This window comes from Dermacentor silvarum, chromosome 6, assembly GCF_013339745.2.
Source record: "Dermacentor silvarum isolate Dsil-2018 chromosome 6, BIME_Dsil_1.4, whole genome shotgun sequence".
NCBI lineage: Eukaryota > Metazoa > Arthropoda > Arachnida > Ixodida > Ixodidae > Dermacentor > Dermacentor silvarum.
Window position 1 is genome coordinate 180,541,974 of NC_051159.1, and position 27,756 is coordinate 180,569,729.

The 27,756-nt window shown below is 44.2% G+C and overlaps 1 protein-coding gene across 1 annotated transcript; it reads left to right on the top strand.

The window, feature by feature from the left end:
• Positions 1–1,173: 1,173 nt before the first annotated feature.
• LOC119457088 (uncharacterized) lies at positions 1,174–27,390 on the top strand. Its single transcript, XM_049669204.1, has 12 exons — positions 1,174–1,268; positions 4,419–4,437; positions 5,046–5,155; positions 5,974–6,042; positions 9,729–9,758; positions 10,444–10,491; positions 10,943–11,005; positions 14,481–14,666; positions 17,155–17,202; positions 23,331–23,567; positions 24,545–24,721; positions 26,979–27,390. Exons 1-12 carry the CDS (start codon positions 1,232–1,234, stop codon positions 27,284–27,286), a joined length of 1,332 nt encoding a protein of 443 aa, XP_049525161.1. The 5' UTR covers positions 1,174–1,231; the 3' UTR covers positions 27,287–27,390.
• Positions 27,391–27,756: the final 366 nt, after the last annotated feature.

Genomic DNA, 27,756 nt, shown 5'->3' on the forward strand with positions numbered 1-27,756 from the left:
TTGCGTTTTGCCCCCATCAAAATACGGCCGCCGCGGCAGGGATTCGATCCCGCGATCTCGTGCTTAGCAGTGCAACGCCATAGCAGCTAAGCCACCACAGCACGTTTGCAAGCATTAGCTTCTACATCGTTGTTTAAATCGGCTCGCTTATACATGAATCAGCGAAACCATACATCAAATCGTCACTTTGTTGAGAAGTGTAGTAACCGCGAAGTAATCGCGGTGCTAATCCTATTTATCGCTGAGCAGAATTCAACGGTCGCCGAAGGTAGCACGTCGCGCGTACTTTTATCCAATACGCCGAATTCGGCTGCGCTGTGTCGACAGTCGTCTACTGCGCACCACTGATCGAAAGTGGCGACTCACAGGTAGGCCCAAGTGTCGAGGGCGAATGTTTCGGCCACTGTGCTGCGCACTTGATTTGCAGACGTGCGCGCCCAACAAAGCATATATTTCCGCTTGTTTTTTTTTTTTTTGTTTTTTTTTACGTCTGAAATTCTACCACGTGAGAAGAGCCTGGGCGTCTAGCAGACAGTAAGACGGGTGCTACGCGCCTGGTGTACCTTCGAGAAGCATGCCGCGCACAGGCAGCCCCAAAATTTGCTGGTATGTTTGTAGACACACGAGCGGAAAAACAAAAGTCGGCTGAGATGCTCAGGGAGAGAGTCTGTGATGGGTTGAGCCAAAGCTTGACTACACAGCAGCTAAGTGAAGCAACGGAACTTGACTGAGAAACTGAACCTGTAGCCTTCGAGTTGTGCGACGCGTACCACGTGGTATCCACTGCAGTCCTAAACTATATAGTCCAAAACAGCACCGACTGGAAGACAACGCGAGAGCGCCGATTCTTTTTCTGATACCGGTGGGACTCTACTTTCCTATACTATGTTCTCTCCATACTCCATTTATTTTAACTTTTTCAGGAACCGTTCTGGCCGTCGTCTGCAGAAGATCAGAAGAGCAGGCGCGCCTACCCAAGCATAGGTGTTCTCCAAACAAGTCTGTTTAGTCACTCCTGCCTTGTTTAGACTTTGCTTGCCACACTGATAAATTGCGTATTACTATTTTACTAGCATGTATCTTATCTATTTTCTTACTTAGCAGCATTTTTATTTTTAGGACCACCGATATTGCCCGTAGTGGGTGTGTGCCATAAAGGTAATCACCATCATCCTCGTGCCTGCGTGAGTATGCCTGCGTGGCTTCTGGAACACTGACACGTTCCATCGACATGGATGAGCCGGAAGGCAGCTCCTACGAGTCGACAAGTAAGTACAACTGTTAACGTGTATGGCAAGCTGATTGCACACCGCAGCAGTGACAGCAGCAGCAGCATCGGGAAGGTCTAGCAGTTGAATCATAATGTGTTAGTTGACAGTGCTAAGTTTGCCACACCGTCGTACGTCATGAATCCCATCGGCCTGCCGCATTGCTTTATTTTATCTGGGTGATGGGATTTTAATACAGGAAGGTGGTGAAGGATCCCGTAGTGAAAGGCTTTTTCTCTATGGCGTGCCTCAAGCATGTCGGGGTTTTGGCACGCAAGCTCACAGGACATATACGAAATTTGACCTCCCGGGTTTATATAACGTGGGCATGGTGTTCTATACATGTATGTTCACGCATTGCGGCGCCATCGATTGACAGCCACCGTGGCCGGGAGTCGAACCCGCGACATTCTGCTCGGGTGCAAGTTAAAGAATCGCAAGCTGCTTAAGTTATTCTCCATACGGCGTCGTCATAGCCCGTTAGTTGCCTTGGCATTTCAAATCAGGTAATTTAATTTAACCTCAAGTACGGCAGGCAATGCGCACATAATTTTTGCAACGCCTACAAGTACTCCAGTCTTCTGCAGTTTAATTGTGTTGATACCGTTCCATTAGTGTTTCTCTTAATCGTGCTGTCACGGCCATCCCTAGCATATGCTACCATACCAGCTACTCAGAGCAATGTTTTATCTTCAAGGTGCAGTAAAAGTTACTCTAATCCAGCGGTATGCAGGGCTAACAAAGTTTGGGAGGAAATAAAAATGGCAGCCATGTTTCATTGCCCGGATAATTTTTGCAGCGTAGATCAGTGTCTTAATTCGACAACAATTCATGTTCATTATCGTAAAAACTTTATAAAAGTCAACATTAACGCAATGTAACATGAAGTGTCACTTTAAAAAATTACTAGTTTACGTGAATTTCTGTGACGAATGTGCAGGATGTTGCAAGAATTACAAAGCAAAACAAGATCTGTAACATATGACTCCATTTGTGTAAATAGTTGGAGGTCTGACCTCCAGACCTAATCCAGAGTTTATCACGCGCGCTTGAACACGTGTGTTAGTAACACCGTTGAATGCAACATTTTCTTTGCTGTCTTTTTCAGTTATCAAACGTAATAATATCTCACATATTGGACAGTATTTCCACCGTAACATTTTGAAGGGCTTAATGCTTTGTACTAAGTTGGTGGGATCAAGAGTTTAACACGCGCGTCGCTGGGCTTAACGCACGTCCCTAGCATACAACGCGGTATAAGCGAAACAAGCGAGCCGGCACAGCCGCAAGGAAACGCTGCAAGGCGGATTAAAAGAGCCTAATCTTGGCTCGGCTAGTCTTGGCGTCGTAAGGATTACGGAGCCTTGCAACTGCAGAAGCAAGCAAACCTTGCGTGCAGCGCAAGAATACAAGGGCGGTTCGGCGAGTCTGAATGCTGTTCAGTGAACGCAGCTCTGCAGGACACACGTTTTGTCAAAACTTCAGCTTAGATACCCTATAGACATGCGTAACAGCCACTTCGCAAAATCTCAGGACAGCATTTTATATATCCTATCCCGCATGTTAACCACACCCTTGAGAAGATGAAAATAACGAAGTTTCTGTATTCGCCGTTTCTAAGTATTCAGCTGCAGCGCCAAGTGAGATGGCGCTCGTTTTGCAAATGATGCTGAGAAAAAGGAAACGAAAGGAAGAAGATAAATACGCCTAGCGTCCCCGGCTTGCTGCTTTGAATGCGCCGACTGTCGGTCTTCCTAGGTGAGGTCCAAGTCCCATGATGTAGGCTTGAGTTATTTATCGACTGTTACGTAAATGAGGAAGCCCCCTATGCTTGCTTCTCCCACGTAAATCACCGACTCTTTCGCACTCAATTTCGCACGGCGATGGAATATTTTTCTTTGGCCGGTACATTTCGTTTGATTGGAGCTTCTTTCGTCATGAATAAACTGCAGCTACGCGCCCTTTGCTGGGAATGAGCGACGGAGAAAGAAAGCGTCGCAGTGAACAGAACGGTGGCGTCGTCCGTCACTGTCACGACGAAACATGGCAGGGACTGTGTTTAGTCGTAACAGTTGCACGCGGCGCCAGCGCTTCAGTACTGAGAAAGTCTGCGCTATTTGTCCAGAAACGACGCAGACAACGCGCATGTTTTGTCTATTGTGTATATAACAGGACATGATGTTGTGGATTTTGACCATCCCAAGCAACACACGACCACGAGATATATGAATATACCGAGGACTATGAAATCGACGTCCACTGTTGTGGGCGCTTGGGTGGAAGTTTCATCTAAGCAACATTTGTAAGCCGTAGAGTCTGACAATATGGGCAGCCTAAGTTGTAGCTTGCTATCGTAAGAAAAGTTGCTTCAGTCTTTAGAATATTAAAGCGAAGCTTGCTATGTCTCATTAATTCGTCCGTGAGCACCGAAAACGCACTGCAGGAAAGCCAACTTACACAATGGAACTATCTGCGCACACAATAGAACAACGGCGCACGACATACGTATCGTAGAACACTACAACTTACATTCGCAGTTGTACCAATAAGAACAATGGGAACTGCAACGCCACGCTACCCAGACGAACTGTATATATCTGCATTGCATTACGCGTGTCGCGCAATGCATTCCCGACCGTCACCGTGGGTCTATAGGCCACGTGTGCAGCTCACAGCAGAAGAGGCTGCCGTATGCGAACGTAAGCACGAGCGCGATCGTCCCAGAAAGGCCGCTCCCGTGTATCGGCAACGGCAGAGCCTCTGAACGTCTACCACAGCTATCACAAGGCAATACAGTCCAGGTGTAGAGTCGTCCGTAAAAGTGTGTGTGCTTGCGTGTAACCAACAGCTACATGATCAAAAATAAGGTCTATGCAACTTAACTAAAGGTGTCTTCATTCAACTTGAACGTTCAAAAAATACAATCCTAAACAAGCAATCAAATCCCATATGCATCGCAACGGGTTGCTCAGCATTTCTTGGGTTCGTTGTATGGTCGTTGGCTTTGCACTTTGATTCAGCTTTGCGTTCAACCATCTTTCTTTAAGAAAGGGGCTTTGATTTTTTTTAAGTAAGCGAATATTTGCAAGTATTTTCTTCCGCACCATGATCTTAATGACACTCTTTTCTTTTTCATGTTCTCTGTGGCAGTAAGCGGATCACCGGAAATGTAAGCAACATCTATTCATCACAAAGATCCTGCAATATTGACCTGAAGGAACACTGGATAAGTAGGGCTGTGGATGCGGAATTTGATTTAAAGATTGGCTTCATGTAGCGAAGGGCCTGGCTTGCTGCAGCAACGTTAAACAGCGACGTTATATTTGAGCCCCTGCGGTGTATGCTCGCAAGTTGAAGTTGAAGGCGTTCACTTGTCAAGGCATAGTCATTTACTGTAGCGATGAGCAGACCAGGATCACTTAGAAATATCCACCCAGAACGTTCTCCGTGAAGTTCGTTCCAACTCTCATAGTCCGCAAAAGCTGAGCATGCGCATTTCCATCGTGGACCTCAGAATTAAAACGATTCAATAATTCAAATTGCTGATTATTGATATCCCACCGTCTAATATTGCATCACCGTTATCAATGTGCTTGACAAAAGAAATGAAAAAGCAGCAGCAGCGGCAGCTTTCTCTCTCTATTCTTGAAATAGTAAGGTGTCTTGAAATCGCCACTGACGCCCGTGGTCGGTGCTTATAAGCAGACGCGGGACGAACGACTGAGCGTTGCTCTTGCGTCTGACCTGCTTTGATTCACTGCCTCCTCCTTGCGGCAGCAAGGAGAAGCGATGGCTTCCCGTTCCCACAGTCAAGGGGGTCTTCATGTTCGTCGGAGTGGTCATGATCATCGGAGTGCTGGGAATGGCCGGCTACATCTTCTACAAGGGTGAGCCTCGAGGCAGCCTTGGGCTGCTTTCTCCTGTACTTAGTGTATACACGAGTGTAGTTATGCGGATCTGTTTGCGTGAGTGCATGCGTGTTTGCGTCACCACATGTCAGCCAGTGCTTGTTGGTTCACGATGTCAAGCGTGTACACTGTTACTTGCGTCCTCGTGGTTCTTGCGCTATAACACACCTTGTCAACATAAGTGCGCGTTGACGCATGCTTGGGGATGTGTTCTGTTTGAGGCTTTGTAGCCGGTGCCATGACGTTCCCAGGCGCGACGAGTGTGGAACAGTTCGAAGCGAATCAGCGATTTGTTGATGGCTGCACACCATTGGCTTTATACGCTGGTAGACTGCGTCTTTTGGGTATTGCTGCTTTTATTGCGTTGCATATAAGCACAGTAACCCGACAGGAACACAGAAGACAGCTAGATTAACGATTAAGTTTCTGGTGTTCTTGTGGCCTACCCAGTAAAGCAGCCGAATACTGGCAACGTGTAATATAGTGCTTATAATAGTAGCGCTCTTTTTATCATGCATCAGACTTAACGCACGCTTCAGTGCAGAATGATTTTCAGCGCAGGATATTTTGTTGGGAAGGCTAGCGGTGATGTGAAAATCCCCCCCCCCCCCCCTTCCCCGCAAGAAAAAAAAAAAAGAGAAAAAGACGGAAAAAAGGCAATTACTTGCAACGCGCTACCATGTTGCTTAGGTACGAGTGTTGCTTTTAGCTCGAATTTTCTTTGGCATAGGCACAGCTTCCATGTGCACACATGCACGTTGTAGGCATAAACTCGCGAACTACACTTTGTTTTTCAGGCCCTGATGCCAAGGCTAAACGTCTCGTAGCATCTAAACCTGCCACCAACCCGTCTTCTGGAAGCCGAGGTAAATTCCGTTATTTATTTATTTATTTATTTATTTATTTATTTATTTATTTATTTATTTATTTATTTATTTATTTATTTATTTATTTATTTATTTATTTATTTATTTATTTATTTATTTATTTATTTATTTATTTATTTATTTATTTATTTATTTATTTATTTATTTATTTATTATTTATTTATTTATTTATTTATTTATTTATTTATTTATTTATTTATTTATTATTATTTATCACGGTGACCACAGCGCCTGTAGGCATTACAGTAAAGGGGTAGGAGGGGGGGGGGGAGGTCAGGAAGAAAAAAAAATAGCTATCCTAATTTTTTTTCATCAGTAACACGGGAAGACAGCACTACAGAATAAGTTAGGGGAAGTACTGTTAATGTAGACAAAACATGCGCGCAGTTCTTGAACTCACATATTAAATCTGTAACTTTCTTGGAAATAGACAGTTTAAGAAATTTTATAATCGTAGTTTACCTCGTCTACCTGCCAACATTTTCTTGTCTTGCTCTATTAAACTGTTGTGCTTTTAAGTTCTTGTAATCTATTCTCTGTTTTGTTAGCATTGTTTTATCCTTTATTGAAGGTGTCACCCATGGTTATTCAACCTTGAAAAATTTGTATTATTTTGAATGAATTTAAATTTGATTACACAGCACTCAATGCTTACAGCACGAAAGCACTATGAGTTAATGCTGTCCGAGTCTAACCAATGGACAGCAGGCAGAGGGAGAGTAAAGTGAAGACCACTAATCTCCTTGCTGTCGCTTTAATATGGCTGCCTTGCGACGAAGCAAATCCGGTCGCAAAGAGCAGTCTAACTGGAGAAACACGGTGACATTAATCAGCCAGTGGTAGATTCGCTTTCCCGGTGCGATTACTGTAATCGAGGCAGATTGGAGCCATTTAAAGCGAGGAAGCTGTGCCTAGGGAAAATCCCCTTAGTTTTGTCTTCGCTGGCCTGATCGGCGGTTTCACTTAAATTACCAAAACGTCTGGGGAGGCACCGCGTGACAGCCTTCATTAGGCTGCCTCGGCTATTACGGTGCAATAACGTATGAACTTGCCGCGCAGTGGGAACAGATGGTGAAGTAAAGTCAAATTTAGGAGGGCAAGGAAGATTAGCTTCGCGATATTTTTCTAGTCTGTCTCGTTGAAAAATTTAAGCAGAACGTCCCTCAACCGGTCTTTCAGGGCGGATTTCTGTTGCGCCACCATAACTGGAACCTGACGATTACTCTCCATCTCCGAATCTCAGCGTGTGCACGTGAAAACAGGTTGGACTTATAAGCTGAACGACGGAAATATGCAGCTTCTGTTGCATCAGGCAAATCAAAGCCACATACGTGCTTACGAGCCCGGTTGACTAGCAGTCGTCTCATGTAAGGCCAAATACGGTTCCGATAAGAGCCTTTATGCAAAAAAATAACAAAGGTGCGCATCGTGTTATGTAGTCCCCCGACAGGCTTATCGCTAAACTAACAATGGGTGCTGCTTTCGACAAGTTGTCGTTAGGCCGCCGTCCTACGCTGCCGCACTGAATCCGTACAGTACTGTCAAATCTACAGAAATCTTCAGCTTGCCAGTAACTGAGGTCACAACGTCGAAAGCAGTGAACACTGGCTCGCGATTTGTTCTTCCCCTTACAATGATCGTTCTTGAAATGCAAACAGATTGTAAATTAATTGCCTCGTTTGCTGACTCTAGTTTGTAGCCCATACAACGTTTATTATTTTTAGTGGATATACGCCGAAGATGCCCATTGGAGAGGCGCACCGTGCCACGGAAGCGCTGAATGCACTTGAGAATGGTCTTTACTTGAATGGCCTCCGCCTTCACATTGTTGCAATTCGCTGAATGTGCACCGCAATTAAGCTACACGACAAACTCACCGTGGCAGCGTGTATGCGCTGGCAGGCATTGATCGCCTGTCATAGGCATTGATAGGTATTAACCGCCCAGAGGTTTCACATTGGCCATCTCAAAATAGAGCGGGCTAAAATTGGTGTGACCGCGCAATCCGAAATCGTAAAGCTTGTGACGTGTGTCATCAGTTTAGTTGCGGCCAGCGGGCTGATGATGAGTTGGCCAAAATACAAGCTTACAGATACATCTCTTGGCAGGTCTCCAAATCTGAGCTGCTTGTTATATGCATTTGCGATGTTAAAAAGCATTTCTCTAGCTTGTCTCTTTATTGTGAATCAAGAGAACAAGGCAATGAAGGCGCTATTTAGGCGAACCAAGGTGACGGAATGCATATGCGCAGCGGGTGCGTCAACTGAAAGGGGCCGCGAAGCTGGCGTTTGAAATGTGGCTTTTTCTGTCATGCAACAACAAAACAGAGTAAGGCGGGTAGATATTGTGACGCTTTCAGCGATAATAAACATCATCATCACGCCGACTGCGCGCTGCAGAAGTTACTCATGCCGCGCTAAATATAACTGACGCTGCTACGCCAGGAGTTTAGCTACTCACCTGGCACCCAGCCAGCCCATCACTAACGTAAGAAAGGAAAGTGCACGGCTTTAAGTTAGGTCTCTTCTGTCACACCATAGAAGCTGTTACATATTGCTTAGGCGTCGCACAGTGCCGACGTATTACCGCGACCTTAACTGACACTATGAGGTGATGAGGCTGCCCACTTGGAGCACAGAAAGGCAAGGCTAGGAAACTGAAGCGGAATAGAAAATATAGGTAGAAAATGTAGAGATAGGAAAATGATGTAACCCAGCAAAATACAGAGAAAAACGAACTGTAAAACGATCGCCATTATAGCGACTAGCCCAGCTTTATATTCCGCTGGTTCGTTTGACCACTTATTCGTTGTTCTTTTTTACTCTACGGGGTTGCATCATTCGTAAGACTAGATTTTAAGAGCTTGAAGCTGTATACAGTTATTTTACTTTAAATATGAGCAAGTAGTTGAGTCACATTGCTAAACCGCTCTCTTCACGAAATATCAATTTATGGTTACATTAGATTTGTTACAAACGGACCGTGCATGGATTATCATCTACCGAATAAGCGAATTGATGTGAACTTAATACGCAGGGGTTTGTTGATACTGTATCGTCTGTCTTGTAATCCAACGTTATGACAGCAAATTTGTTAGTTTTTCAATGTAAATGTTACTTAAACAGTACAGGGACGTCCTGCATGAACATTTAATAACGAAAATAATAACTAACTTAGGAAAGCGTTCATAAATGATTCCTAGACAACTCCTAGTCCGCACTAGAACGCGTTCTTAAATTCGTTATTATTTTCGTTATTAAACGTTCGCGCGAGCTGCCTGAGGTCTGTGGGATTGTGCAGGCCCCTGTACGTTTCAGGTATATTTATCGTGGTCTTATGAAGCTTGGTTTGCGGTTTTCAAGTCCTCTCATTGAAATGATAACTGGCTGGTTTTGCCGCGAAGATTCAGCAACAGTTTTTCGAAAACATTCGCTATGCTAAATTTATTCGTTTGACCAATTTATTGCTTTATCAAACCAATTGAACATCACGTTTTCATTACTTTCCGCGGACACAATTTTTTGTACGTAAAATGATGCAGTGAACACAGGAAACGAGCTAACCTACCCATATTCAAGAAAAAAATCATACAGTTCGAGAACACAGTATCCTGTTTTGTCTAAAATTGGTAATGCCATTTTCATCCTCTCTTTTATCGATTTCAGTGGAAGAAGATCCTGCATTTACCGTCGCAGGTACGAAATATTGGCGCTTTTGAATTTTTAACGCAAATATCGTTGTCAGAAATAAAAAGAAAGTATCGTCCGAAAATGGCATTTTTAAATTATTCTGCCAGAGAGTTAGCGCGAGCCCTCTCACTTGTGGGATGCGAATAAGTATGTAATAACAACTAATACTACGCTCATGACAGATGAGTCAGTGTAAGCCTAAGTACACCATTTTTACAGATACGTCTATTACAAAAAAAAAAAGCAGTAAACGTTTATAACTTCAGCCTGTGTTAGTAATGGGTTCGATTTTGTTGAGTCAAGCTAAAATAACGCCTTCTTCTATAGCTTGTCACAGTAGCCAGGTACGCATTTTTTAAAAAAAGGTTAGCAAATTATTGTCTTGCCTTGCAGCAGATAGAATGAGAATAAACCAACATAGCGCAAATTTTGTTTGCCTTAGTGTGTACACACTGGAAATGTAGTGAGCGTTTTGAGAATGAACAAAACCTGCAGTATCGTCTGCGGCAGCTTTTATCCTATCCCCGCATTCATCAAGAAGCCATAAGCATGGTACAAGTGAGGAGTCGTCCTCTTTTTCTTTCATCATTGCATCATTTCTCTGAACATTTCCTCCTTCAGCCGCTGAACCCATGAGTACTCTCTTTTTCTTTCATCATTGCATCATTTCTCTGAACATTTCCTCCTTCAGCCGCTGAACCCATGAGTACTAAGAAGGCAAAGAAGCCGCATTCTAACCGTAAGTTGAACCTCGTCATGAGAATAAAAAGAAAACGCACGACTGAAATAGTGGCAGACCAGCAGCGACCTTAGCATGTTAAAAAAAAAGAAAGTGACAACTAATTCTCTGCTCGCATGGAAGTAGACCAACTAACGCTGCCGTGTGCTTTATTTTGTTCATTTACTTATTTTCTTTTTTAAATTTGCACCATTTAAAATCGCCTGATGCGTGATATACTTTCGCCACTTCTGTGCTTTATTGCCGATCTGACACCATTCGCAGCGAGTGCTTTATTTTAACAGTTGCAATACACGCACCTCGTATCACGCATGTACTTGCGTAACTTCAGACTACGAAGTGTTACATAATTCTCTTAGTTTTTTCTTAGTAGTTCTCTTAGTAGCCTTGGTTGGGTAGTTCAACGCCACGAGTGGAAGTGTCACAAGTTTCGCATAATCCGTGTTTGCAGCTTCAAAAAAGAAGAGGTCTGTTCCAGCGGGGTCCGCTAAGAAGAAAAACAAGGCCAAGAAAGGTCAGCCGGTGTAATTTTATTTGTTGTTCGCTTTCTTCATTGCGCCCAACAAAGTCCAACAAATCGGGCTACTTGACGCGGACAAATCCTTTTCATACGAAGGGCGATATGGTGTCGCGACACCTACTATTGGGATCATTCGACTTGCGAGAGTATTCGTACAACGCACGGCTAGGCTAGAATATGGCGCTTACAGATGATGTTTACTTCGGGTCCCCACCTACTAATTATTTTATACGAAAATTATTTGACCCACAATATTGAATAGTACGGTAAGTGAATACTCGAATAAGCAGGCGTTCATGCGTGTCAAGGAATTGCTATAGAGAATGCCTCGGCTATACACCGACGACAAGAAAATAATAATAATAATCAATCAATCAATCAATCAATCATTTATTTATCGTGCCCAGGAACAACCGTGAGGTCTAGGTGCTGGCGCACGTATACATAGAAAAAGAAATACAGCAGGGGAGTATCAGTGAAAAAAAAATGAAAATAATAATAATAATAATAATAATAATAATAATAATAATAATAATAATAATAATAATAATAATAATAATAATAATAATAATAATAATAATAATAATAATAATAATAATTTTTGTTTGCCTCAGAGCTTTACATAGATGTTGATGAGACAGAAAGACAAAGAAAAAAAAATGACCAGAAAAAAATAAGATAACATTTGGTTATTCTACGTGAAACAGAAGTTGAAGCAGTGAAAATTATGATGACAAAGCGTTGTGGAAGTTAGTTTCACCATGACTCCTTCAATAGTTCTTTCAGCATGCTTTTTGAAGTAGCGTTAAAAATTTCATTCGGTAACTTGTTAAAAATATCCGGCACATATGCACAGCGTCTGGCCGCACCATACTTTGTGGATGAACGAGGAACCATATAGCGGACGTGTTTACGAAGTTCCCTTGTGGAGGTATTTTTTGTTTGAAAGCGGAAGTCCAAAAGTGTTTTATGACAACTGTTTCAACGAGCAAAGAATGAAAATTAGGCAGACCAAGTTCACGGAAGATGTTTGCAGCTGTTACTGTTTGGGAATTGTAGGCAACATTTATAAGAATATTTTTATAATCCTGTCTACCCTGCATCTCCAACGATCCGAACAGAATCCGAAGACCGTAATACCATATCTCAATACACTATAACCCAATGCATGCACAATCAATTTTTTTACAGAGAGAGGCGCAATACTTTTCATATTAAACATCAGCCAAGCGACTGACCTCAGTTTTGAACAAATGAGTGATAAGTGAATAATATAATAATAATAATAATAATAATTTTTGTTGCCTCAGAGCTTTACAAGGAAGAAAAACAAAGTAAAATTACAGGGCATTTGCTTCCATTTGCCCCCCCTCCCCCGCTATTGGCAAACGCTCTTACATATCGTGCTAAATGCGGCGTGCATTTGACCCTATTTCAAGCGCGACGTAACACGTATCACTGACGAATATCATTGAGCAATGTAATTTGAATGCTGTTCAGGGTTTATAAAGGCTGGTTCACGTCCTACTACTTGAAAATTTGGATTATTGTCTTATATCACGTACCCTCGCAACGCTATCTTGTCCTGTGATTTCTACTTGAGAATTTTATTACGTTTTCACCTATCGTTTATATTATACATGATTGGTTGTTGAAAAAATTCAGAAATAATATTGCAAAAGAAAATCAAGGGATAGGCATAATTCGACACAATTGAGAAAAAATAGCCGAGCGAAGTCAGCGATATATAAGCGATTTCTGCTTGCGCAACATCCGAATCAATTCCTGTAGGGCACATTGAGTTTCATACTGAAATACACTACACGGAAATATGGTGCTAACATCTACGTGCATCTGCATGAGAGCCCGCGTGGGAATTGTAGGTAGCACCTACATTTGCTTAATGTGCTTCCCTCTGGTGAGAGCCTTTTTGAAGTTGACAACTTCAAATTCTTAATCATAATTCTCTATTTGCTGATGAATATAATTTAGCGTCTATTTATGCCATTGGGCTGTTTTCTCTAACTATTAGACGTAGAGACTCTTTAGTATAATATTCATGGCGAGTGCTATGTGCAAAAGTGTAACACAGATGTAGTGACCTAGATACTGGAAAGATACGATATTAACGCGACAGCGTTAAGCGCCCCGTGTCGTACCAAAGTTCTGTCACCAAAGTTGCTCATACCTTGTCTTACATTCTTAACAAAGTTATTCCTCGGAAATTTTTAGAATGACAGCGCACAAACAAATGTCATGAAACAAAACAGCGACACCGAATGCCTTTCATGTTAAATATTCTCAGACTGAAATATTAAAATTGCAAAACAATAACAGTAAATCGGGCTTCCGCGTTTATACCAGAAAGCTCGCCTTCGTGCATAGCATTTGCCGCCAGCCTTTCCCGGTAAACATTACGGTTACATAAGCTGCAGTTGCCGGGAAGTGCCAGAAGCAGTCAGGGATCTTTGAATGCTATCGCGTTCCACTCTAAAAGGCGAAGCTTAAGCGTCCTCCAAATTTTACAGCGACGCTATTAAGGGCTAGGTTCCAGGAGATCGCGTCCGTAGACCGACTGGCGTGTACAAGAATTTCGGCTCCAAGTGCGTGGTGGTTTGGCTCCATATGCGTGGCGGTTCCCCGCCAGTTGTGCCTTAGCACAGGTGTCAAAACGGATGATGGATGACCCATTATTATAACCCTCGTCACCGCCGATGCCTCTTTCACAAGTGTCGCGATACTCGGCGGCGGCACGTCCCACCAATCGTTGTGCCTCTTTGTCTCGTGACGCAGAGATCGCGCTAGCGCTGTTATCAGCAGTTGCCCTTTGGACTCGTTATGGGAAGGAGGCTCGTTTAATCACATCTTCCAGGTTCCTTACAACAGGATCCTGATGATGCCGTGCAGTGTGCCGCAGCTATCGGAACCCTCATACGCTAGTCAATGACATTGGGGCGGACTTGGCGCAGCAAACGCACTACTTGGCCATCGCACCGGGCGAAAACAAGGCGCCGGTGTCCTTGCTCTTTGATGAACATGCCGAAGACGCTCAATTTAGCCAATAATGATAATATATAAATTCACTATAGCAATACTCACTATAGCAGAACCACCATAGTCACAGCTTCGCTGGCTCCCATCTTCACAGTAGTGGAAGGGCTCTGAATTTTTTTTATTTATACATAGAAAACTGTGGCATATATTGAATTAATTCCGAGCGCAAAATACTTAGTTTCTAAAGAAAACATTTCGGTGCTAGTAGTAAAGAACAAGGTATATCACACAGAGCGTTAACAAAGTCCGCAATTTACTTTAACGGAGGCAAGTAAAATTATAGATCAATGCATGCGCTACTCATTATGCCCTGAATGGTTGGACAACAGCGTTAGACCGGTTTTCCTCTTGTGATTTTGCCATGTAATGTCATGGTCGTGGCCACAGGACGCAACATACTCGCTCGCTGTCGCAGGAGGCCACAAGCGCAGCTACACCCAGAATCTGGGCCCTCAGAACGCTCCGTTGGAGGCAGACGCTGATGACGACGACAACGACGGGGACGAAGGCGAGAAGGCCGACGATGGAAAGAAGACCGACGAAGGCGAGAAGGCCGACGATGGAAAGAAGACCGACGAAGGAGAGAAGGCCGGCGATCTGGGTAGGCGTTATACGGTGCAGCACTGCAGCCGAGTGGCGCAGAAACTTGCAGCTATTGTTAGCTTATAGATGGTCTGTGTGACAATATTGACAGATTATAGACTGTCTGCGTGACAATATTGCCAGATTTTAGATTGTTTACCTGCATTTACCTACAACACATGCGGCCGATTTCGGATTGACTGACGTTGTATATAGTGAAGATCTCCGGGATAACTCTGACCACCTGAGGTTTCCTGCTTCAAACCAAGCTTTGCACAAGCCCACAAAGAAAGTGGACGTGAACAGAGTGTTAGCACTGAACATGGTAGTGGCGACCTCTACCACCATTTTATGACCAACCCTTTTAGTCAGTTCATTCTTAACTCTTCGGCCGCTTCTCTTTAATGTGGCCATGAGGAGGTTAACAACAGAGTTGGAAGTGGAAGCGAGATTAGCAAGTGTCATATACGCAGATGATATTACCCTATGGGTGACTCGAGGATCCTACTGTGAAAAACAGGACCTTTTGCAATGGGCAATCGACCAGGTAGAGCTTTTCGCACGGGAGGCGGGCATGGCATGCGCCCCCGAAAAGTCGGAGTTTGTTCGGGTGCGTGCAAGATACGCCAGGCGGACAAACCAGCCGAGTATAGAACTCACTCTGGACGGACAGGAAGTTCGCGAATTGCAAACCCTAAAAAATTTGCGGATGTGGGTTCAATCGAAAGCCAACGCGGAGCACGCGGTACGGCTGCTCAAGGGCACGGTGATGAACGAGGCGAAAATGATCCGCAGGCTCACGCGTAGTCTAGAAGGCTTTTCGGAGGACGAGACAGTTAGACTAGTGCATGCTTTTGTCGTCAGTCGAGTCACGTATAGCAGCAATTAAACAGTTGGTATATATATATAAGGCTGCCCTTTAGGCTCCCTCATAGCACCAGCATAGAACGGATGGAGAAGCTAGGGGTGAACAACACCTTCGAGGAGCACGCAGCGGCCGTCCTTGTGTCTCAAGAGAGAGGTTAGGCAAATCCAACCAAGGGAGAATTGTTCTAAATAGGCTGGGGTATTCACTGCGTCCGTTTTATAGCGCATACGATACGTTACTTCTAGATAGGGAAATTTGGCCGCGTATATGCGTGGCCCCAATCCCAAAAACATAAGAACCCAAAGTACTACGGGCGAAGACAAAAGGCGCGGGTGCGAGCATTACGAATGAGTTTCGAAGGCAAGCCGGACGTCTACTACATGGACGCAAGTTACTCTGGATGTGGCATATACAACGCAGTCGCCACGTGTCAGGAACGGGTAGTAGGAGCGTCGGTGAAAACCGACGGCAAAGGCTAAGGCAACCGCGGTAGCTTTAGCTTTGAAGGACTCCGAATGCAGAAGGACATCCGTGGCTGTCGTCACCGACTCACAGGCGGCGCGTCGCATTTTACTGTCAGGAACGGTACCCCGAGCGGTGATTAGGATCATAGGCAATAAGCTCTCCAATTTCCACAGCCTCACGTGGTGCCCGGCGCACGAAGGCGTGGATGGAAGTACGAGGGTGGACCGAATAGCTCGAGTACTAAATATCCGAGCGTCGGACAAACCACGTAGGGACTTTCAAACGACTGCGAGAGATATCTTGGAACAACAAGGAGAGGAAAGACGGGAGTTCGGCAGGCCCCATCCAAAACTGACCAGACGGCAAGCGACGGACTGGCACCGACTCCAAACAAACACTCATCCTAATCTACATGGCGAAGCGTACGCAGACAAATGTCCGTGGCGTAGCGAAAAGCCTACATTGGCGCACGTCACACTTATATGCGCCAGAAGACCTCCACAAGCGAAAACACACAAATTTACAAAACAACACTTTCTAAGGCAGTGGGAGGCATGGCTTGCGGACGAGGAACAGGACAGCCAGCTGACTCTCCTGGACCAAGCCCAGCGAGCCGATCAAGCCAGTGGGGTTCTGTTTTTTTTTGTTTTTTTTTTGCCTTTTCTCAACGTTTTACCCTCTCTCTCTCCTAACTCTTCGGGCACTTTCTGAGCTTATTAAAAGCACAGATACCATCATATTACGTGTACACCACGCTGTGAAGTTCTGAAGTTCTCTTCAAGGGTTACGCTCTCTTAATTTGCCTTTAGTTTTTATTTTGTGGACAGCTATTAAACATGACGAGCACATCTTTGCTTCTGATAAAGGCAAGTTTAGACAGACGGTTTTCACAAAATCAAATATCAGGAATGCGTGTCAACCATGGAAGATTCATCACGCAATAGCAATGGCATATCTTGCTGGTAGACACACACACACACACACACACACACACGCACACGCACACGCACACGCACACACACACACACGCACACACGCACACACACACACACACACACACACACACACACACACACACACACACACACACACACACACACACACACACACACACACACACACACACAGGCACGCAAGTTATTGTCTTTTAATCTGTCGTTTTAACTTTCTCCAGGCGCTTCCGATGTGAAGACTACCACGACTGTAAATGACGAGCAAGAAAGTAAGTATACAGCACCGACATATTGTGGCTATCAGATATAGAACCGCAGGAATTGGGCACGTTGTTCAAGAGCCGTGGTTGGGGACGGTGCAGGAGATGAAGTCGCGGAAAGCGCTAAACTAGCAACTGGAAGTTGATTGTGGAAAATAAAAATAAATAAATAATGCTCGGCGCATCACGCTATTTCCGACCAAATGATCAGGGACACGTTGAACTATACAAAATAGACGGAGAGCTGGTGAAAAAAAATAAATCTCCGTCCAATTATGCTGCACTAACGAGAAGTTGGCCTCACCAAATGCAACAGGCTGAGGCTGTCACAAACCAAGTAGGCAGGTTGACGGAGGATAACTATTTAGACACAGTCATCTCGATAGCGTGTGACGACTAAACAAAAAAGTTAGAAAGACAATCAGTTGAAAAAAACAAACAGAAAAACATGAGAAATGGCGCATGGAAGAATGTGGCAGTAATATATTATCACTGCATTTCACAGAGAATAAAGCAGGTGGAAACAATGTGCGAAATAAATGCAATATTTCTTGCAAACAGGAAGCTTAGCGCCATTTGTCATACAGTTCAGAAACGTGCCCTTTCCAAGGACGTTCAGGTTGTTAAGTGTGCAGCATAAAACGCGGTTTGAAGTTTGTGCCTTGCCAAGAAAACGCCGTTTACTCTATACAATTTTCTCGCATCCTTTTTTTTACATCGGTGAAACTGGCCATAGCCTTAGTATCAGATTAGGAGAACACAAAGATTTCCTGAAGGTTTTCGCATATGCCCACTTGTCGATTCGCTGCTGCAAGCCGGTATTTGGAGCTACTACGGCATTATTTAGACATAGAGGTAATATGTCACGGGAAGTCATTGAAGTTTCCGCATAATAGAGAAGGGTTCCACCTGTGTGCGTCAGCGGTTACTATTGTTGCTTAAGTACGAATTGTCTGTTAGATTTGGGATGATGGCACCCTCGTGTTTAGAATGTAGCTCGTCATTGCTGTCTGCCTGCTTTGAGTAAATTAATGAAATACGATTTCTTGGCTGTGCTTTTCGTGCCATTTTTTGTCGCTAAACATTTTACTGGGAATCACCATAATGCTCTGAGCGTATTTAAATAATTTTCTTTTTCAAATTAGGATTTCAGTTGCTCATTCAGCGCAGTATTCTTCGTATCACTTTTTTCGTCTTTGCTCTTTGTGCTGCCCTTAATCATCAACCATAAATCTCAAATATAGTACTGACACGTGTACTCGTTTACCTTTCTCGGGTGACCGCTTTTCACCTGCTAACAAATGTTATCGCTCAGCGCAGGACGCGCCTGCATGTATCGGAAGTTTCTCGAATGATGTCAATTGTTCTATCCGCTGTCTGTTGTCGCCGAACCTTGTGTAATCTGATCGTATGCACGACGCGAATTGTGTAGTATTTCCTGGAAGACACGCGGGCACTAGCGATTGCGCTGGAGCTTTCGAAAGTCATGTATAAAAGCCGACGCAGTTGAACTGCAGATGAGATTTTCGACGATGGCCAACTGTGTTAGCCGCTATCATTGTGCTGAGAGTGTCTCATGCTTTTGTGGGCACAGGTTCGCCCAATAAAAAGTTAGTTTTGTCATACACAGTTTTTCTTCTGTGTTCTTGACCGTCACTACAAGGTGACAGTTATAGTAATTTGAAACATATTTATTCATGAAACGATGCACAAGAGAAGAGAAACATCTAGCCTCGGAAGCGTTGTGATTTCTGTGCGTGACCCTGCAGTTGCATCGTGGTTCACATTTATGGACTTATTAACAACGTAAACCAGTTAGCGGGAGAGAAAAACTTCCTCGCAGAAAAATATATTTACAGCTAGCAGGTTGAAGCACACTATCACGCTCTAAAAATCAGTTCATATACACTTGGAATATCCGTCCGTCTTGTAATACAATAATTGGAAAAGTAAGAGTGACTCATTCGAAATCTCTCATGTCGTGCATTCGCGAGCGAAAATAAAAAAATAAAAAATGTGGTTGATCCCTCTTATATAGGAATCGGTATAGAACACGAAAGTGAAACGTGTCTTCACAGAAGTAGTGTAATGTTTATTGCACATTGATATATAATGTCTATTGGTGTTTTGTGGCTAAAGCGCCCTTAGGCGTTGATGCACCCACGCTGACGCCTGGTGGCACGTCTTCTCCATCACGACTACCAACGTCGATGACCATGAGCAACCGTCGTGCATATGGAAGCTGCACTACGCTGCACACGCTAGCACAACGCGAAAGACGAAGCACGTAACTGACACACTAATACAACGCGCAAGACAAAGCACGTAACTGAATCGTCACCGAGTCAAATCAGCGCGTACAGCGCGTCGTAATTGCAGCCTCCGCGATCAACTTCAGAAACATTTTCAGAGCTAATTGCGGAGGCCACGCTCCGCTGTGCTGAGTACGGTGAACGCCACCTAGGTGGCGTTGGTAGTGCTTCTTGATGCCAGCGTCCCTTCGAATGCTGGCATCGAGGCGTCGTAGTGCTGAGACCACCGAAGCGTTCACTGTCGGTGCGCGTTAGTGTCATAATGCAGTACTTCTCTTTTCTGCTCGTAGGCGGCGGCACCGCCCCGAGCAAGAGCGCGGGTACACGGAGGAGTGTTAGATATATAAGGCGCGTCTGTGTAGCTCTCTGCAAATGCGTTTGTGGCGCAATGGGTTAAACGCTCGGCGATCTATCGTCGCGGACCGAGAGGTCGTGGGTTCGATTTCCAAATTTTGCATGTTTGTGGAACTTTTTCTTCTGGTTTCTTTCTTTGTATTATGTTCGTGTATGTTCGTGTGACGTATTTCCGTGACGGAAATACGTCAGTGAAGTCTTGGTGGACCCCGGCATAAAACACTTTCGTGTTAAAAAAGTCCAGAAGCTTCCTCGACAAGAAAGACAGAACAATAATTGTGTGAATGTACAATAGACAAAATGCAAGACAGAGCCTGATATAAAATATGGTATGTCACAAGCTCATGACCTGAGCATTTTTCACTCGCGTTAGACCTGTGACATTTGTATGAACGTCAGTGATGTTATAGTAGTATAGTATATGCTCATAAACATAAGAGAACGTGAGTTTGGAACATGAAAACACATTTTCGGTACGTTTTCTTATATATTCCAAGAAAAAAAGTTATCATAAGCGCTTGGCGAGTTACTGGTCGTCGCTGTGTGACACCAAATAACACGCGAAAGGAAACCCTTCCAACAACAATCGCAGTCATTTTTGGCGTCCTTTACAATCACCATATATATAGAGAGCTAACGCGTTTTCTTCCGTCGCGCGAAAGGCCGTGGGGGGATGGAAGGGAGGGACGGAGGGAGGGGAGGCGACGTTTAGCTGCGGCATCAAATGCGTATTTATATAAAAACGTTATGAGGCGAGAAGGCTGTAAAGACTTCCGATGCTGCTCGACGAGCGTCCCGTTCTGAACTCTCGAAAACGATATTACAGCAATGGGAGTGTTATCAGTACGGCTAACTTCATCTAAAACAACCGCACTTGTGAAGATTCCCTCAAACGAAGTGTACTGTTCTAATGTTTCAACCACTGCCGTTCAAATTTTCTTTTCAGCGAAAAGTATTGAACACTCTTAAAGAAAACACCTATAATGATGAAGCGAACATATCCCCAGCAGTTCTTGAAGTACATCAGAGAACGCCTAAACGGCAACAAAGGACGCACAAGAGCAACTTTCCAGCTTTATCAGAAAAATAAAGCCCCATATTTCAGACACAATGAATGATGAAACACAAACTGCTTGTTGCATTTAGGATTAGTCCATGCTGTGTAAAAATGACGATAATGAGATTTGAATATTCTTAACTACGATTCAAAACGCATTAATGACTTTTACTTGCAGGCAAAGCTGATGATGAGAGGCACCTGAAGGGGCGTAAGTACCGGAATAATGGTATAAGCAGTTTGTGAGAAATGGCACGCTGAAACACACCGCTATAGCGTACCCACAAAAGAAGCATGCACGTGGTTTGCAGACGAAATTTTACTGCTATTAGAATCCCTTTTCACATCTTTTCTGCTCCCCCCCCCCCCCCCCTTCCTTACACGCCAAACAAAAAAGAAAAAGAAAGAAACGAACGGACTCGCAAGAAGAAGAAAAAGAAGTGAGAAATGCGTGCGCACTGATTGCAGCAGAACTATGAATGCGATATCAACGAAACTATACAGGAATAGAAGGAACTGAATATTGGAGAGAAAAATAGAGCTTAATTAGGCAAGTCACAATAAATTTTGATAATGTCGCTGATCACACCAAAAACCATTCGGATATTTAAAACAATTGCTGTATAAGAACTAACAGTCGAATTGGAATGAAACTTTGGAAGAATTAAGGGAATATTAAAAAAACTTACTGCAGAATTTTCAAAGATGTAGACTGATTTTGTGAGCCAGACGAGATGATAGCAATGTAAATTTTGTTGATAATATAACAACTGGAGGTCGGGTGACAGATCACGGATCACACTAAAGCAATAGCTATGTCACAAATAATAAAACTAAATCAAAATTAATCTTTGCAGCAATATGGAGGTTGTTACACCACATCTGTACGTAGACCTTAGCGTGTATGTATGTTAGTGGAGGCAGAATAAAGTACGGTGAAGCCCTTAAAGACCCCCTTGAAATGCGGGGAAACATCTTTTGACAAATTAATATTATAAGTACAGGGAAACATATTTTTACATGACACCTTCCACAGGTCTAGTGGAATCTCTACTCGAACCATGTTGCATGGGAAATTAAGAGCATTATTTACGGAGGGGGGGGGGGGGGGGGGGAGCGCACAGTGACCTCTGTGGCAAAGGGGAGATCACGTGACCTTAATGTGTGTTTAGAGGACAAGACTCGCGGCAACCACGAGTATAGCAATGCGCCAAGCAACTTGGGTCTCGATGCCACACCTCCAGCACATGCCTTGTACGACCCCTACACCACCTCAATTTCCCACAACGCACTGCGTACCTTTCAGTCGCCATCGTTCAACTATATTATGACTTCTGTCACACCCTACAGACATCAAACTCTCATTCTACGCACACCTCAACGCACCCCTCGACACGAATCAGTAAGCACGTTTCGAAAACATCGCCTTATTTTTCTCGTCTTCTGTGATTTCAGCGAGGTCTGCGCGGCGATGTCAATACGTTCTTATCAGCTCCCTCGCTTCAGCTCGACGCGCTTCGGCTTTACAACCACGAGCAAGCCGATGCGAGAGACTCGTAATCGGGCACCGCCAGCTTCCAGAAGGACGCGTAGAGGCGCTGTAGTAAATAATAATTTTGACCACCGGGGGTTCTTTAATGTGCACCTAAATCAAAGCACCCGAGCGTTCTTGCACCTACATACGCGGCGGGCGATCGTAGCTGCAGAGCAGGAAGTCGGGTGACACGTGCACAAGTGAGCCTTCTCTTTCTGTAAGTGAAATTTACATCGCCTTCCAAGAAGGATATATGTGCAGTGTTCCAGTTGCTTTAACGAAGCGTCTTTGCTTTTAAGCCTCGCGTACGATTTTTTTTATTCGCTTTTGTTGTAGCTCTTGTCTTTTCCTTCAAATCATGTTTTGAAGGCACGCGTTAGTTGTTTTTGGCTATCTTATTATGCTCAGGCATTCCTGTTTTATTGGTTATTGGTTCCTGACGCAATGTTCATTTTTAAGGTGATGATTTATCTGCATGGTTAAATGTTAAACTCAGGAAGCCCTTGTTTCGCCATTTTGTGGGTATTTAATCACGATTTCTTTTCGGCGGTTCAGCGCATGCGCATCATTTTAACTTAACATCAAAACTTTACAGCTTACTGTTGTTCAACGCAACATTTATCGCACTTACCGCCACCTTCATACTATATGTATAGTTGTCGCGTTTCCGCCATGTCGTTGTGTATACAGACGTGGTTCCCTGTTTCTTGTGGGTTTTGCCTTGGTCACACTTTGGTTTTATATTAATAATGTGATACTCAACGCGGGCATTTCGGTACCGTTTCTACGTAGAGTACATTTTTTTTCTTAAAAACAGTAAGTTGAAAATTTAGCGCCTGTCCTGCGTAATGCCTTGTTGTCGTTCTTTTTGCGCTCTGAGTTTTACTTCTGCGTTGGCTCTGCCTGATCGCAGTGTTCAACGGAGACCCCTCCTGTACGACCAGCCACGACATCTACCAGTGCGAAGGCGACGAGCAGCTACAGATGTTCGTGTCGCACCTGTGCATGAGTAACAGCAAGGGGGGCACTTGCTTTGACTGGCGACCGCAGCGACTCTGCCTGACGAGCCAGTCAAACCGATTCCGCTCCGTGCAGGAGTGCGAGGAAAACTGCAACGGTGAGGCCACCAACACTCGCATCAGTGTCTCTCATATAAAAGCCATGTCTTTGCTAAGTTACAACAAAAGTGCTCCTCGACAGCTGTAGGTGGTCAGGGCGCATTGCCGTTTATAAAATGATGTCATCCGTGAGCCAACACGAACAAGACGAGAGAGCGCCCAAAATCGTGTAGTCTCTTCTCAAGTCTTATCTCTGTGGGCGCATTTTTTTCGCCTCTTTATTGAATTCCGTAAGTGGAGACCTTTCCTATCTCGAAGATGCGGTTGGGTCTGGCAACCAGGTTGTTCATATTATGAGAAAAAAAATCGATGATGTAGGCTTGTCAGAATGTAATTTGGATAGGGATTGTACAAGTGCTAGGCAGCACTCGTGAGTCGTCCACCTGTCGATTGTTCTTGGGCGGTGTTGTGGGAATTAATCCTGTTCAACCAGGTAGGCTAAGTGCATTCGTAAATGCTGTTGCATCAGTTCGGAGGTGAGCCGGGATCTTTATTATAAAGAATCTCTGTTCTTACGCCTCTGTGATGTCTGCAGCTGCAATCATAACGCGGAGAGAGAGAGAGAGAGATAGAAAAAAAAAGAAGATTAATGTAAAGGTCGTCAAGTAGGTTTGTCTCACACCAGCTTTCGATTCAGTGCTGCTGTGCCAGGTTAGTAAAAACGGTCCTAATGAAGACGTGCGTCCAACCTTATTCGCTGTTTTTGTGGCACGTGATCTTGCCCCCCTTATCGCGCGTAGTTGCTGCTCAGACCATCGTGAGGGCAATCTGCAGTATAAAGCTTGTCATGCTTGCTTATATTTAAAAAAAAAACAATTTACGCCATTTCTTCACGCTGGAAGAAAGAGGGTACACTCCATTGCACTTCGTGTGCGTAGAGAAGAGAGGGTTTACTGCATGAAAGGGATTTGCATGAAACTCAAGCTTAGGTACCCGCTGCATGGTTCTAGTGCCTAACTTTCTTGTGGCCACGCAGCGGGCAACAACAAATGTGGCCCGGCAGCGACCTGCGAGTGTTCCGGCATGTACCGCAAGGTCAACTACATTTATGACATGCGCCGCCAGCGCTGCCGCCTCATCCCGGTCCACGAATGCGCCGAGGTAGACGTGGGATTCACCGACTCCGATGAGTGCGAGAGCAAGTGCGGAAGTGGTAAGCTAGCGCATCGATACTTCGCTGCATTCGCCACTTGACACTTCTCACGCCGAGAACTCTCTTACGTACTGTATCGCTGTAAAGCCATTCGTATATGGAAGCCTGAGACAAGCATACTTTCTACATTTGTTTCATGCTCCGTGTATTATTGAGCTCTGGAAAGCGTTAAAGAGCTTCTTAAACGACGAAAGCTGAACCCGGCGCGTTCATATCCGGCGTATTTTGAGCATGTCGTCGTCACCCATTATAAAGGAGTCTGGCGGTCATCGCCGGTTAAGCACCCGGGTTTTCGCAGTCATATCTGAATGTTAGTAACATAATAAATATACAGGGTGTTTTTTTAGACAATACACTTTTTAAATAATAAAGCTAAAAGCAGAGAAGTTCCTAGGTGAGGCAGACATACTTCACCTCTGATAAGCTGAGCTTCAGACGACTAATTAACAAGAAAATATATAACTAACGTTTTTATTATTGCTTTGGGAGCAGTTGTTTAAGTGACAAATTTCGAGACAGTCACAATTTAATGCACGTTCGTGTTTTTTTTTAATCTTCAAAATCTCACAATTCGAGGTACTCATTAACCAGTTTCAAGGATAAATCAGGCAATATCAGAACCAAGTGCGCCAGAAGCGCAAAAAAGGTGGTCTTGCTATCATATCAAAATGAATGTCTGTATGTCTCGGCCAGTCGCGGCAGGTACTGATACGGCACGCTCTGCTTGGCAAGCATGTGATGCTGTGCGCAATGTCTGGATTCGTCGCGACATGCCACCATTCAAACATCGTTGCATACTTCTTTGCGGGGCGTAGAAGGGCGTGCTCGGTGTCGATATTACCTCAATTGAGCTTTGAAATTCGACGATGATTATCTCAAATTAGGTGATATTTTCAAGATAAGAAAATGGGGTGTGTTAAAATGTGACGGCCTCCAAATGGGCCATTCAAACAGCTGCCCCTAATGCACCAAGAAAAAAAGTAAATAATGAATTTTTTTATTAGTCTTGCAAAGTTCACATTATTAGCGGAAATGTATGTCAGCCTCGCCTAGGAACTATTTAGGAAAGGCACCACGTTCACTGCGCTTATACCTTTCTTTATAAAAAATCTGTAAAGTCTAAAAAAAAGAAGAACCCTGTCAATGCGTTTACCCCAAATTTATACCTAACCTTAAGTGCACCTTAATGGCACAAGTACACAAGGATAGCAATTATAGAATCGACCAAACATTCTCGTTCAGCAGTTATTCCATGCGTGCATCAGATATCACACACAAATTTTAAAAAGAAGATAGCTAAAAAAAAATGGAGTCAGTGTTTCGCTCTTTCACGCACGGTAAACAAAGAATGTTAGAAAAAAACTTTCTTTTGCGCTGCTCGATTCTCTTCACAGTATTTTTTGTCTTCGTTCTCTACACTCTTTCACGGTGAAAAGTCATGCTGAACTAGTTAAACTAGCCCAGCCATCGCACGCTTCTGCATATTGTACGCACTATTACTTTACAGTTTAAATACAGAGAGTAAGAAAAAGTGAAATTGACTCAGACTTCCCGTATTATGCAGACTGGAAGATAAAAAAAAGAAAAGCTTTACTCCACAACACTGTCCTTTGTAGAGCTGAGTTCACAGTCATAGGTTATACCGTGGACGAAACCATATTTGCGTATACTGTGGTGGGGCGTTTTTGCGCAGTGTACTACAGTGCACACTTATGCTTCACTTTAGGAGCCGCGTGTCTAGAGTCTTCAAATATATTTTTTCTCTTCAGAAAAGCCCCACTTTCAGCCGCACAGCTCCACTGACCATTCGAGATTTATATGTAGACGTCGTCCTAATTAAAAGCCTTTATGCGCTATCACGGATAACATTTTGTGTGTCCAGTGCACCCTTTACAAATGAATTAAAGTTCAAGAAACCCAAAGACTTACTAAAAAGTTGGACAGCAAAAAGAATTACCAGAGGTGGCTCCTTTTAGAATCGTGGCCCATCCAACAAAACGACCCGAAGCATCAAGAGTTCTTCGGTAACGTTTAGTAAAATTTACGTGCAAGGTTTGAGCAGCGCCGCGGCCAGGACGAAGCACGAAACGCTTATAAGCACCGCCTCACCTTTCGCCATCTTACTCCTAGAGAAAGAGCCGGACCGGCTAAGGAACGTCGGGATTTATAATATATGTTGGTTGGCGACTTATCAAGTCAGTCAGTTGCCCCAGTCGGGCAGATCTCTGCCGAATGTTCACGTTTGAACCCCTTGCAGACACCTCGAAAGAAGACACACGCTGCAAGCTTGCCGCACTGGAGGAACTGGTGCGTCCATGCCTATGGGAGGACAAGCTGTACACGCACTATTTCGACGCGAAGAGCGGCAAGTGCCAGCCCTGGGACGAGAGCGTGTGCTCCTCGAAGGTCTTCAGGAGGTTGGACAAGTGCTTTAGTGGTTGCTCTCGCGGAGTCATCGGCGATGCTTCGCAGCAAGAGAACACCACCACAGGGAACACCACCACAGATCGTCGCGTTGTACGCGCGCAGCGAGCGCCACCCGGGGCCGCAAAAGTAATCACTTGACTTCTCTCGACCATTCTCCCTGTTTTGTTTTTTACCTCCTTTTGAGCCTGTAACCATGTGTGACTGCAGACCATGTGCGTGGCTTACCGTGTAATAAAGTGACCTACTTGTCACGGAGGCTCGTTAGACGTGGCGCTTGATACGGCAAGAATAAGCTACGTATAATGCGCCAGTAATAGTAACGCTGTGGCTGGCGTGTTGTGAAGCTCATGATGTGCACGTCTCGCACTAGGATGCACAAGAAACTATTACCATAACGCTACTTATACGTAGTTTCTATTTAAGAAAGCGTGATAGTATTAGTACATATTTTTATCACTATCAGGCCAGATGCTAAGCTCTTTTCGGAAACTAAATATCTGTATTGTGCGAAGATGTTTCATAGATCAGCCTTAGAAAATCTGGAATTAACGCATTGGACACCACCTTATAAGCAAGCTCTTTATGGTACCTTGAGCCAGTCGGTCTTC

Excerpts from the sequence above, each read along its gene's own strand:
- LOC119457088 (XM_049669204.1), top strand. The coding sequence starts at position 1,232 with ATGGATGAGCCGGAAGGCAGCTCCTACGAGTCGACAA. Across the intron at positions 6,043-9,728 it reads CCCGTCTTCTGGAAGCCGAG|TGGAAGAAGATCCTGCATTT; the intron begins GTAAATTCCGTT and ends TATCGATTTCAG. Across the intron at positions 11,006-14,480 it reads GAAAAACAAGGCCAAGAAAG|GAGGCCACAAGCGCAGCTAC; the intron begins GTCAGCCGGTGT and ends TCGCTGTCGCAG.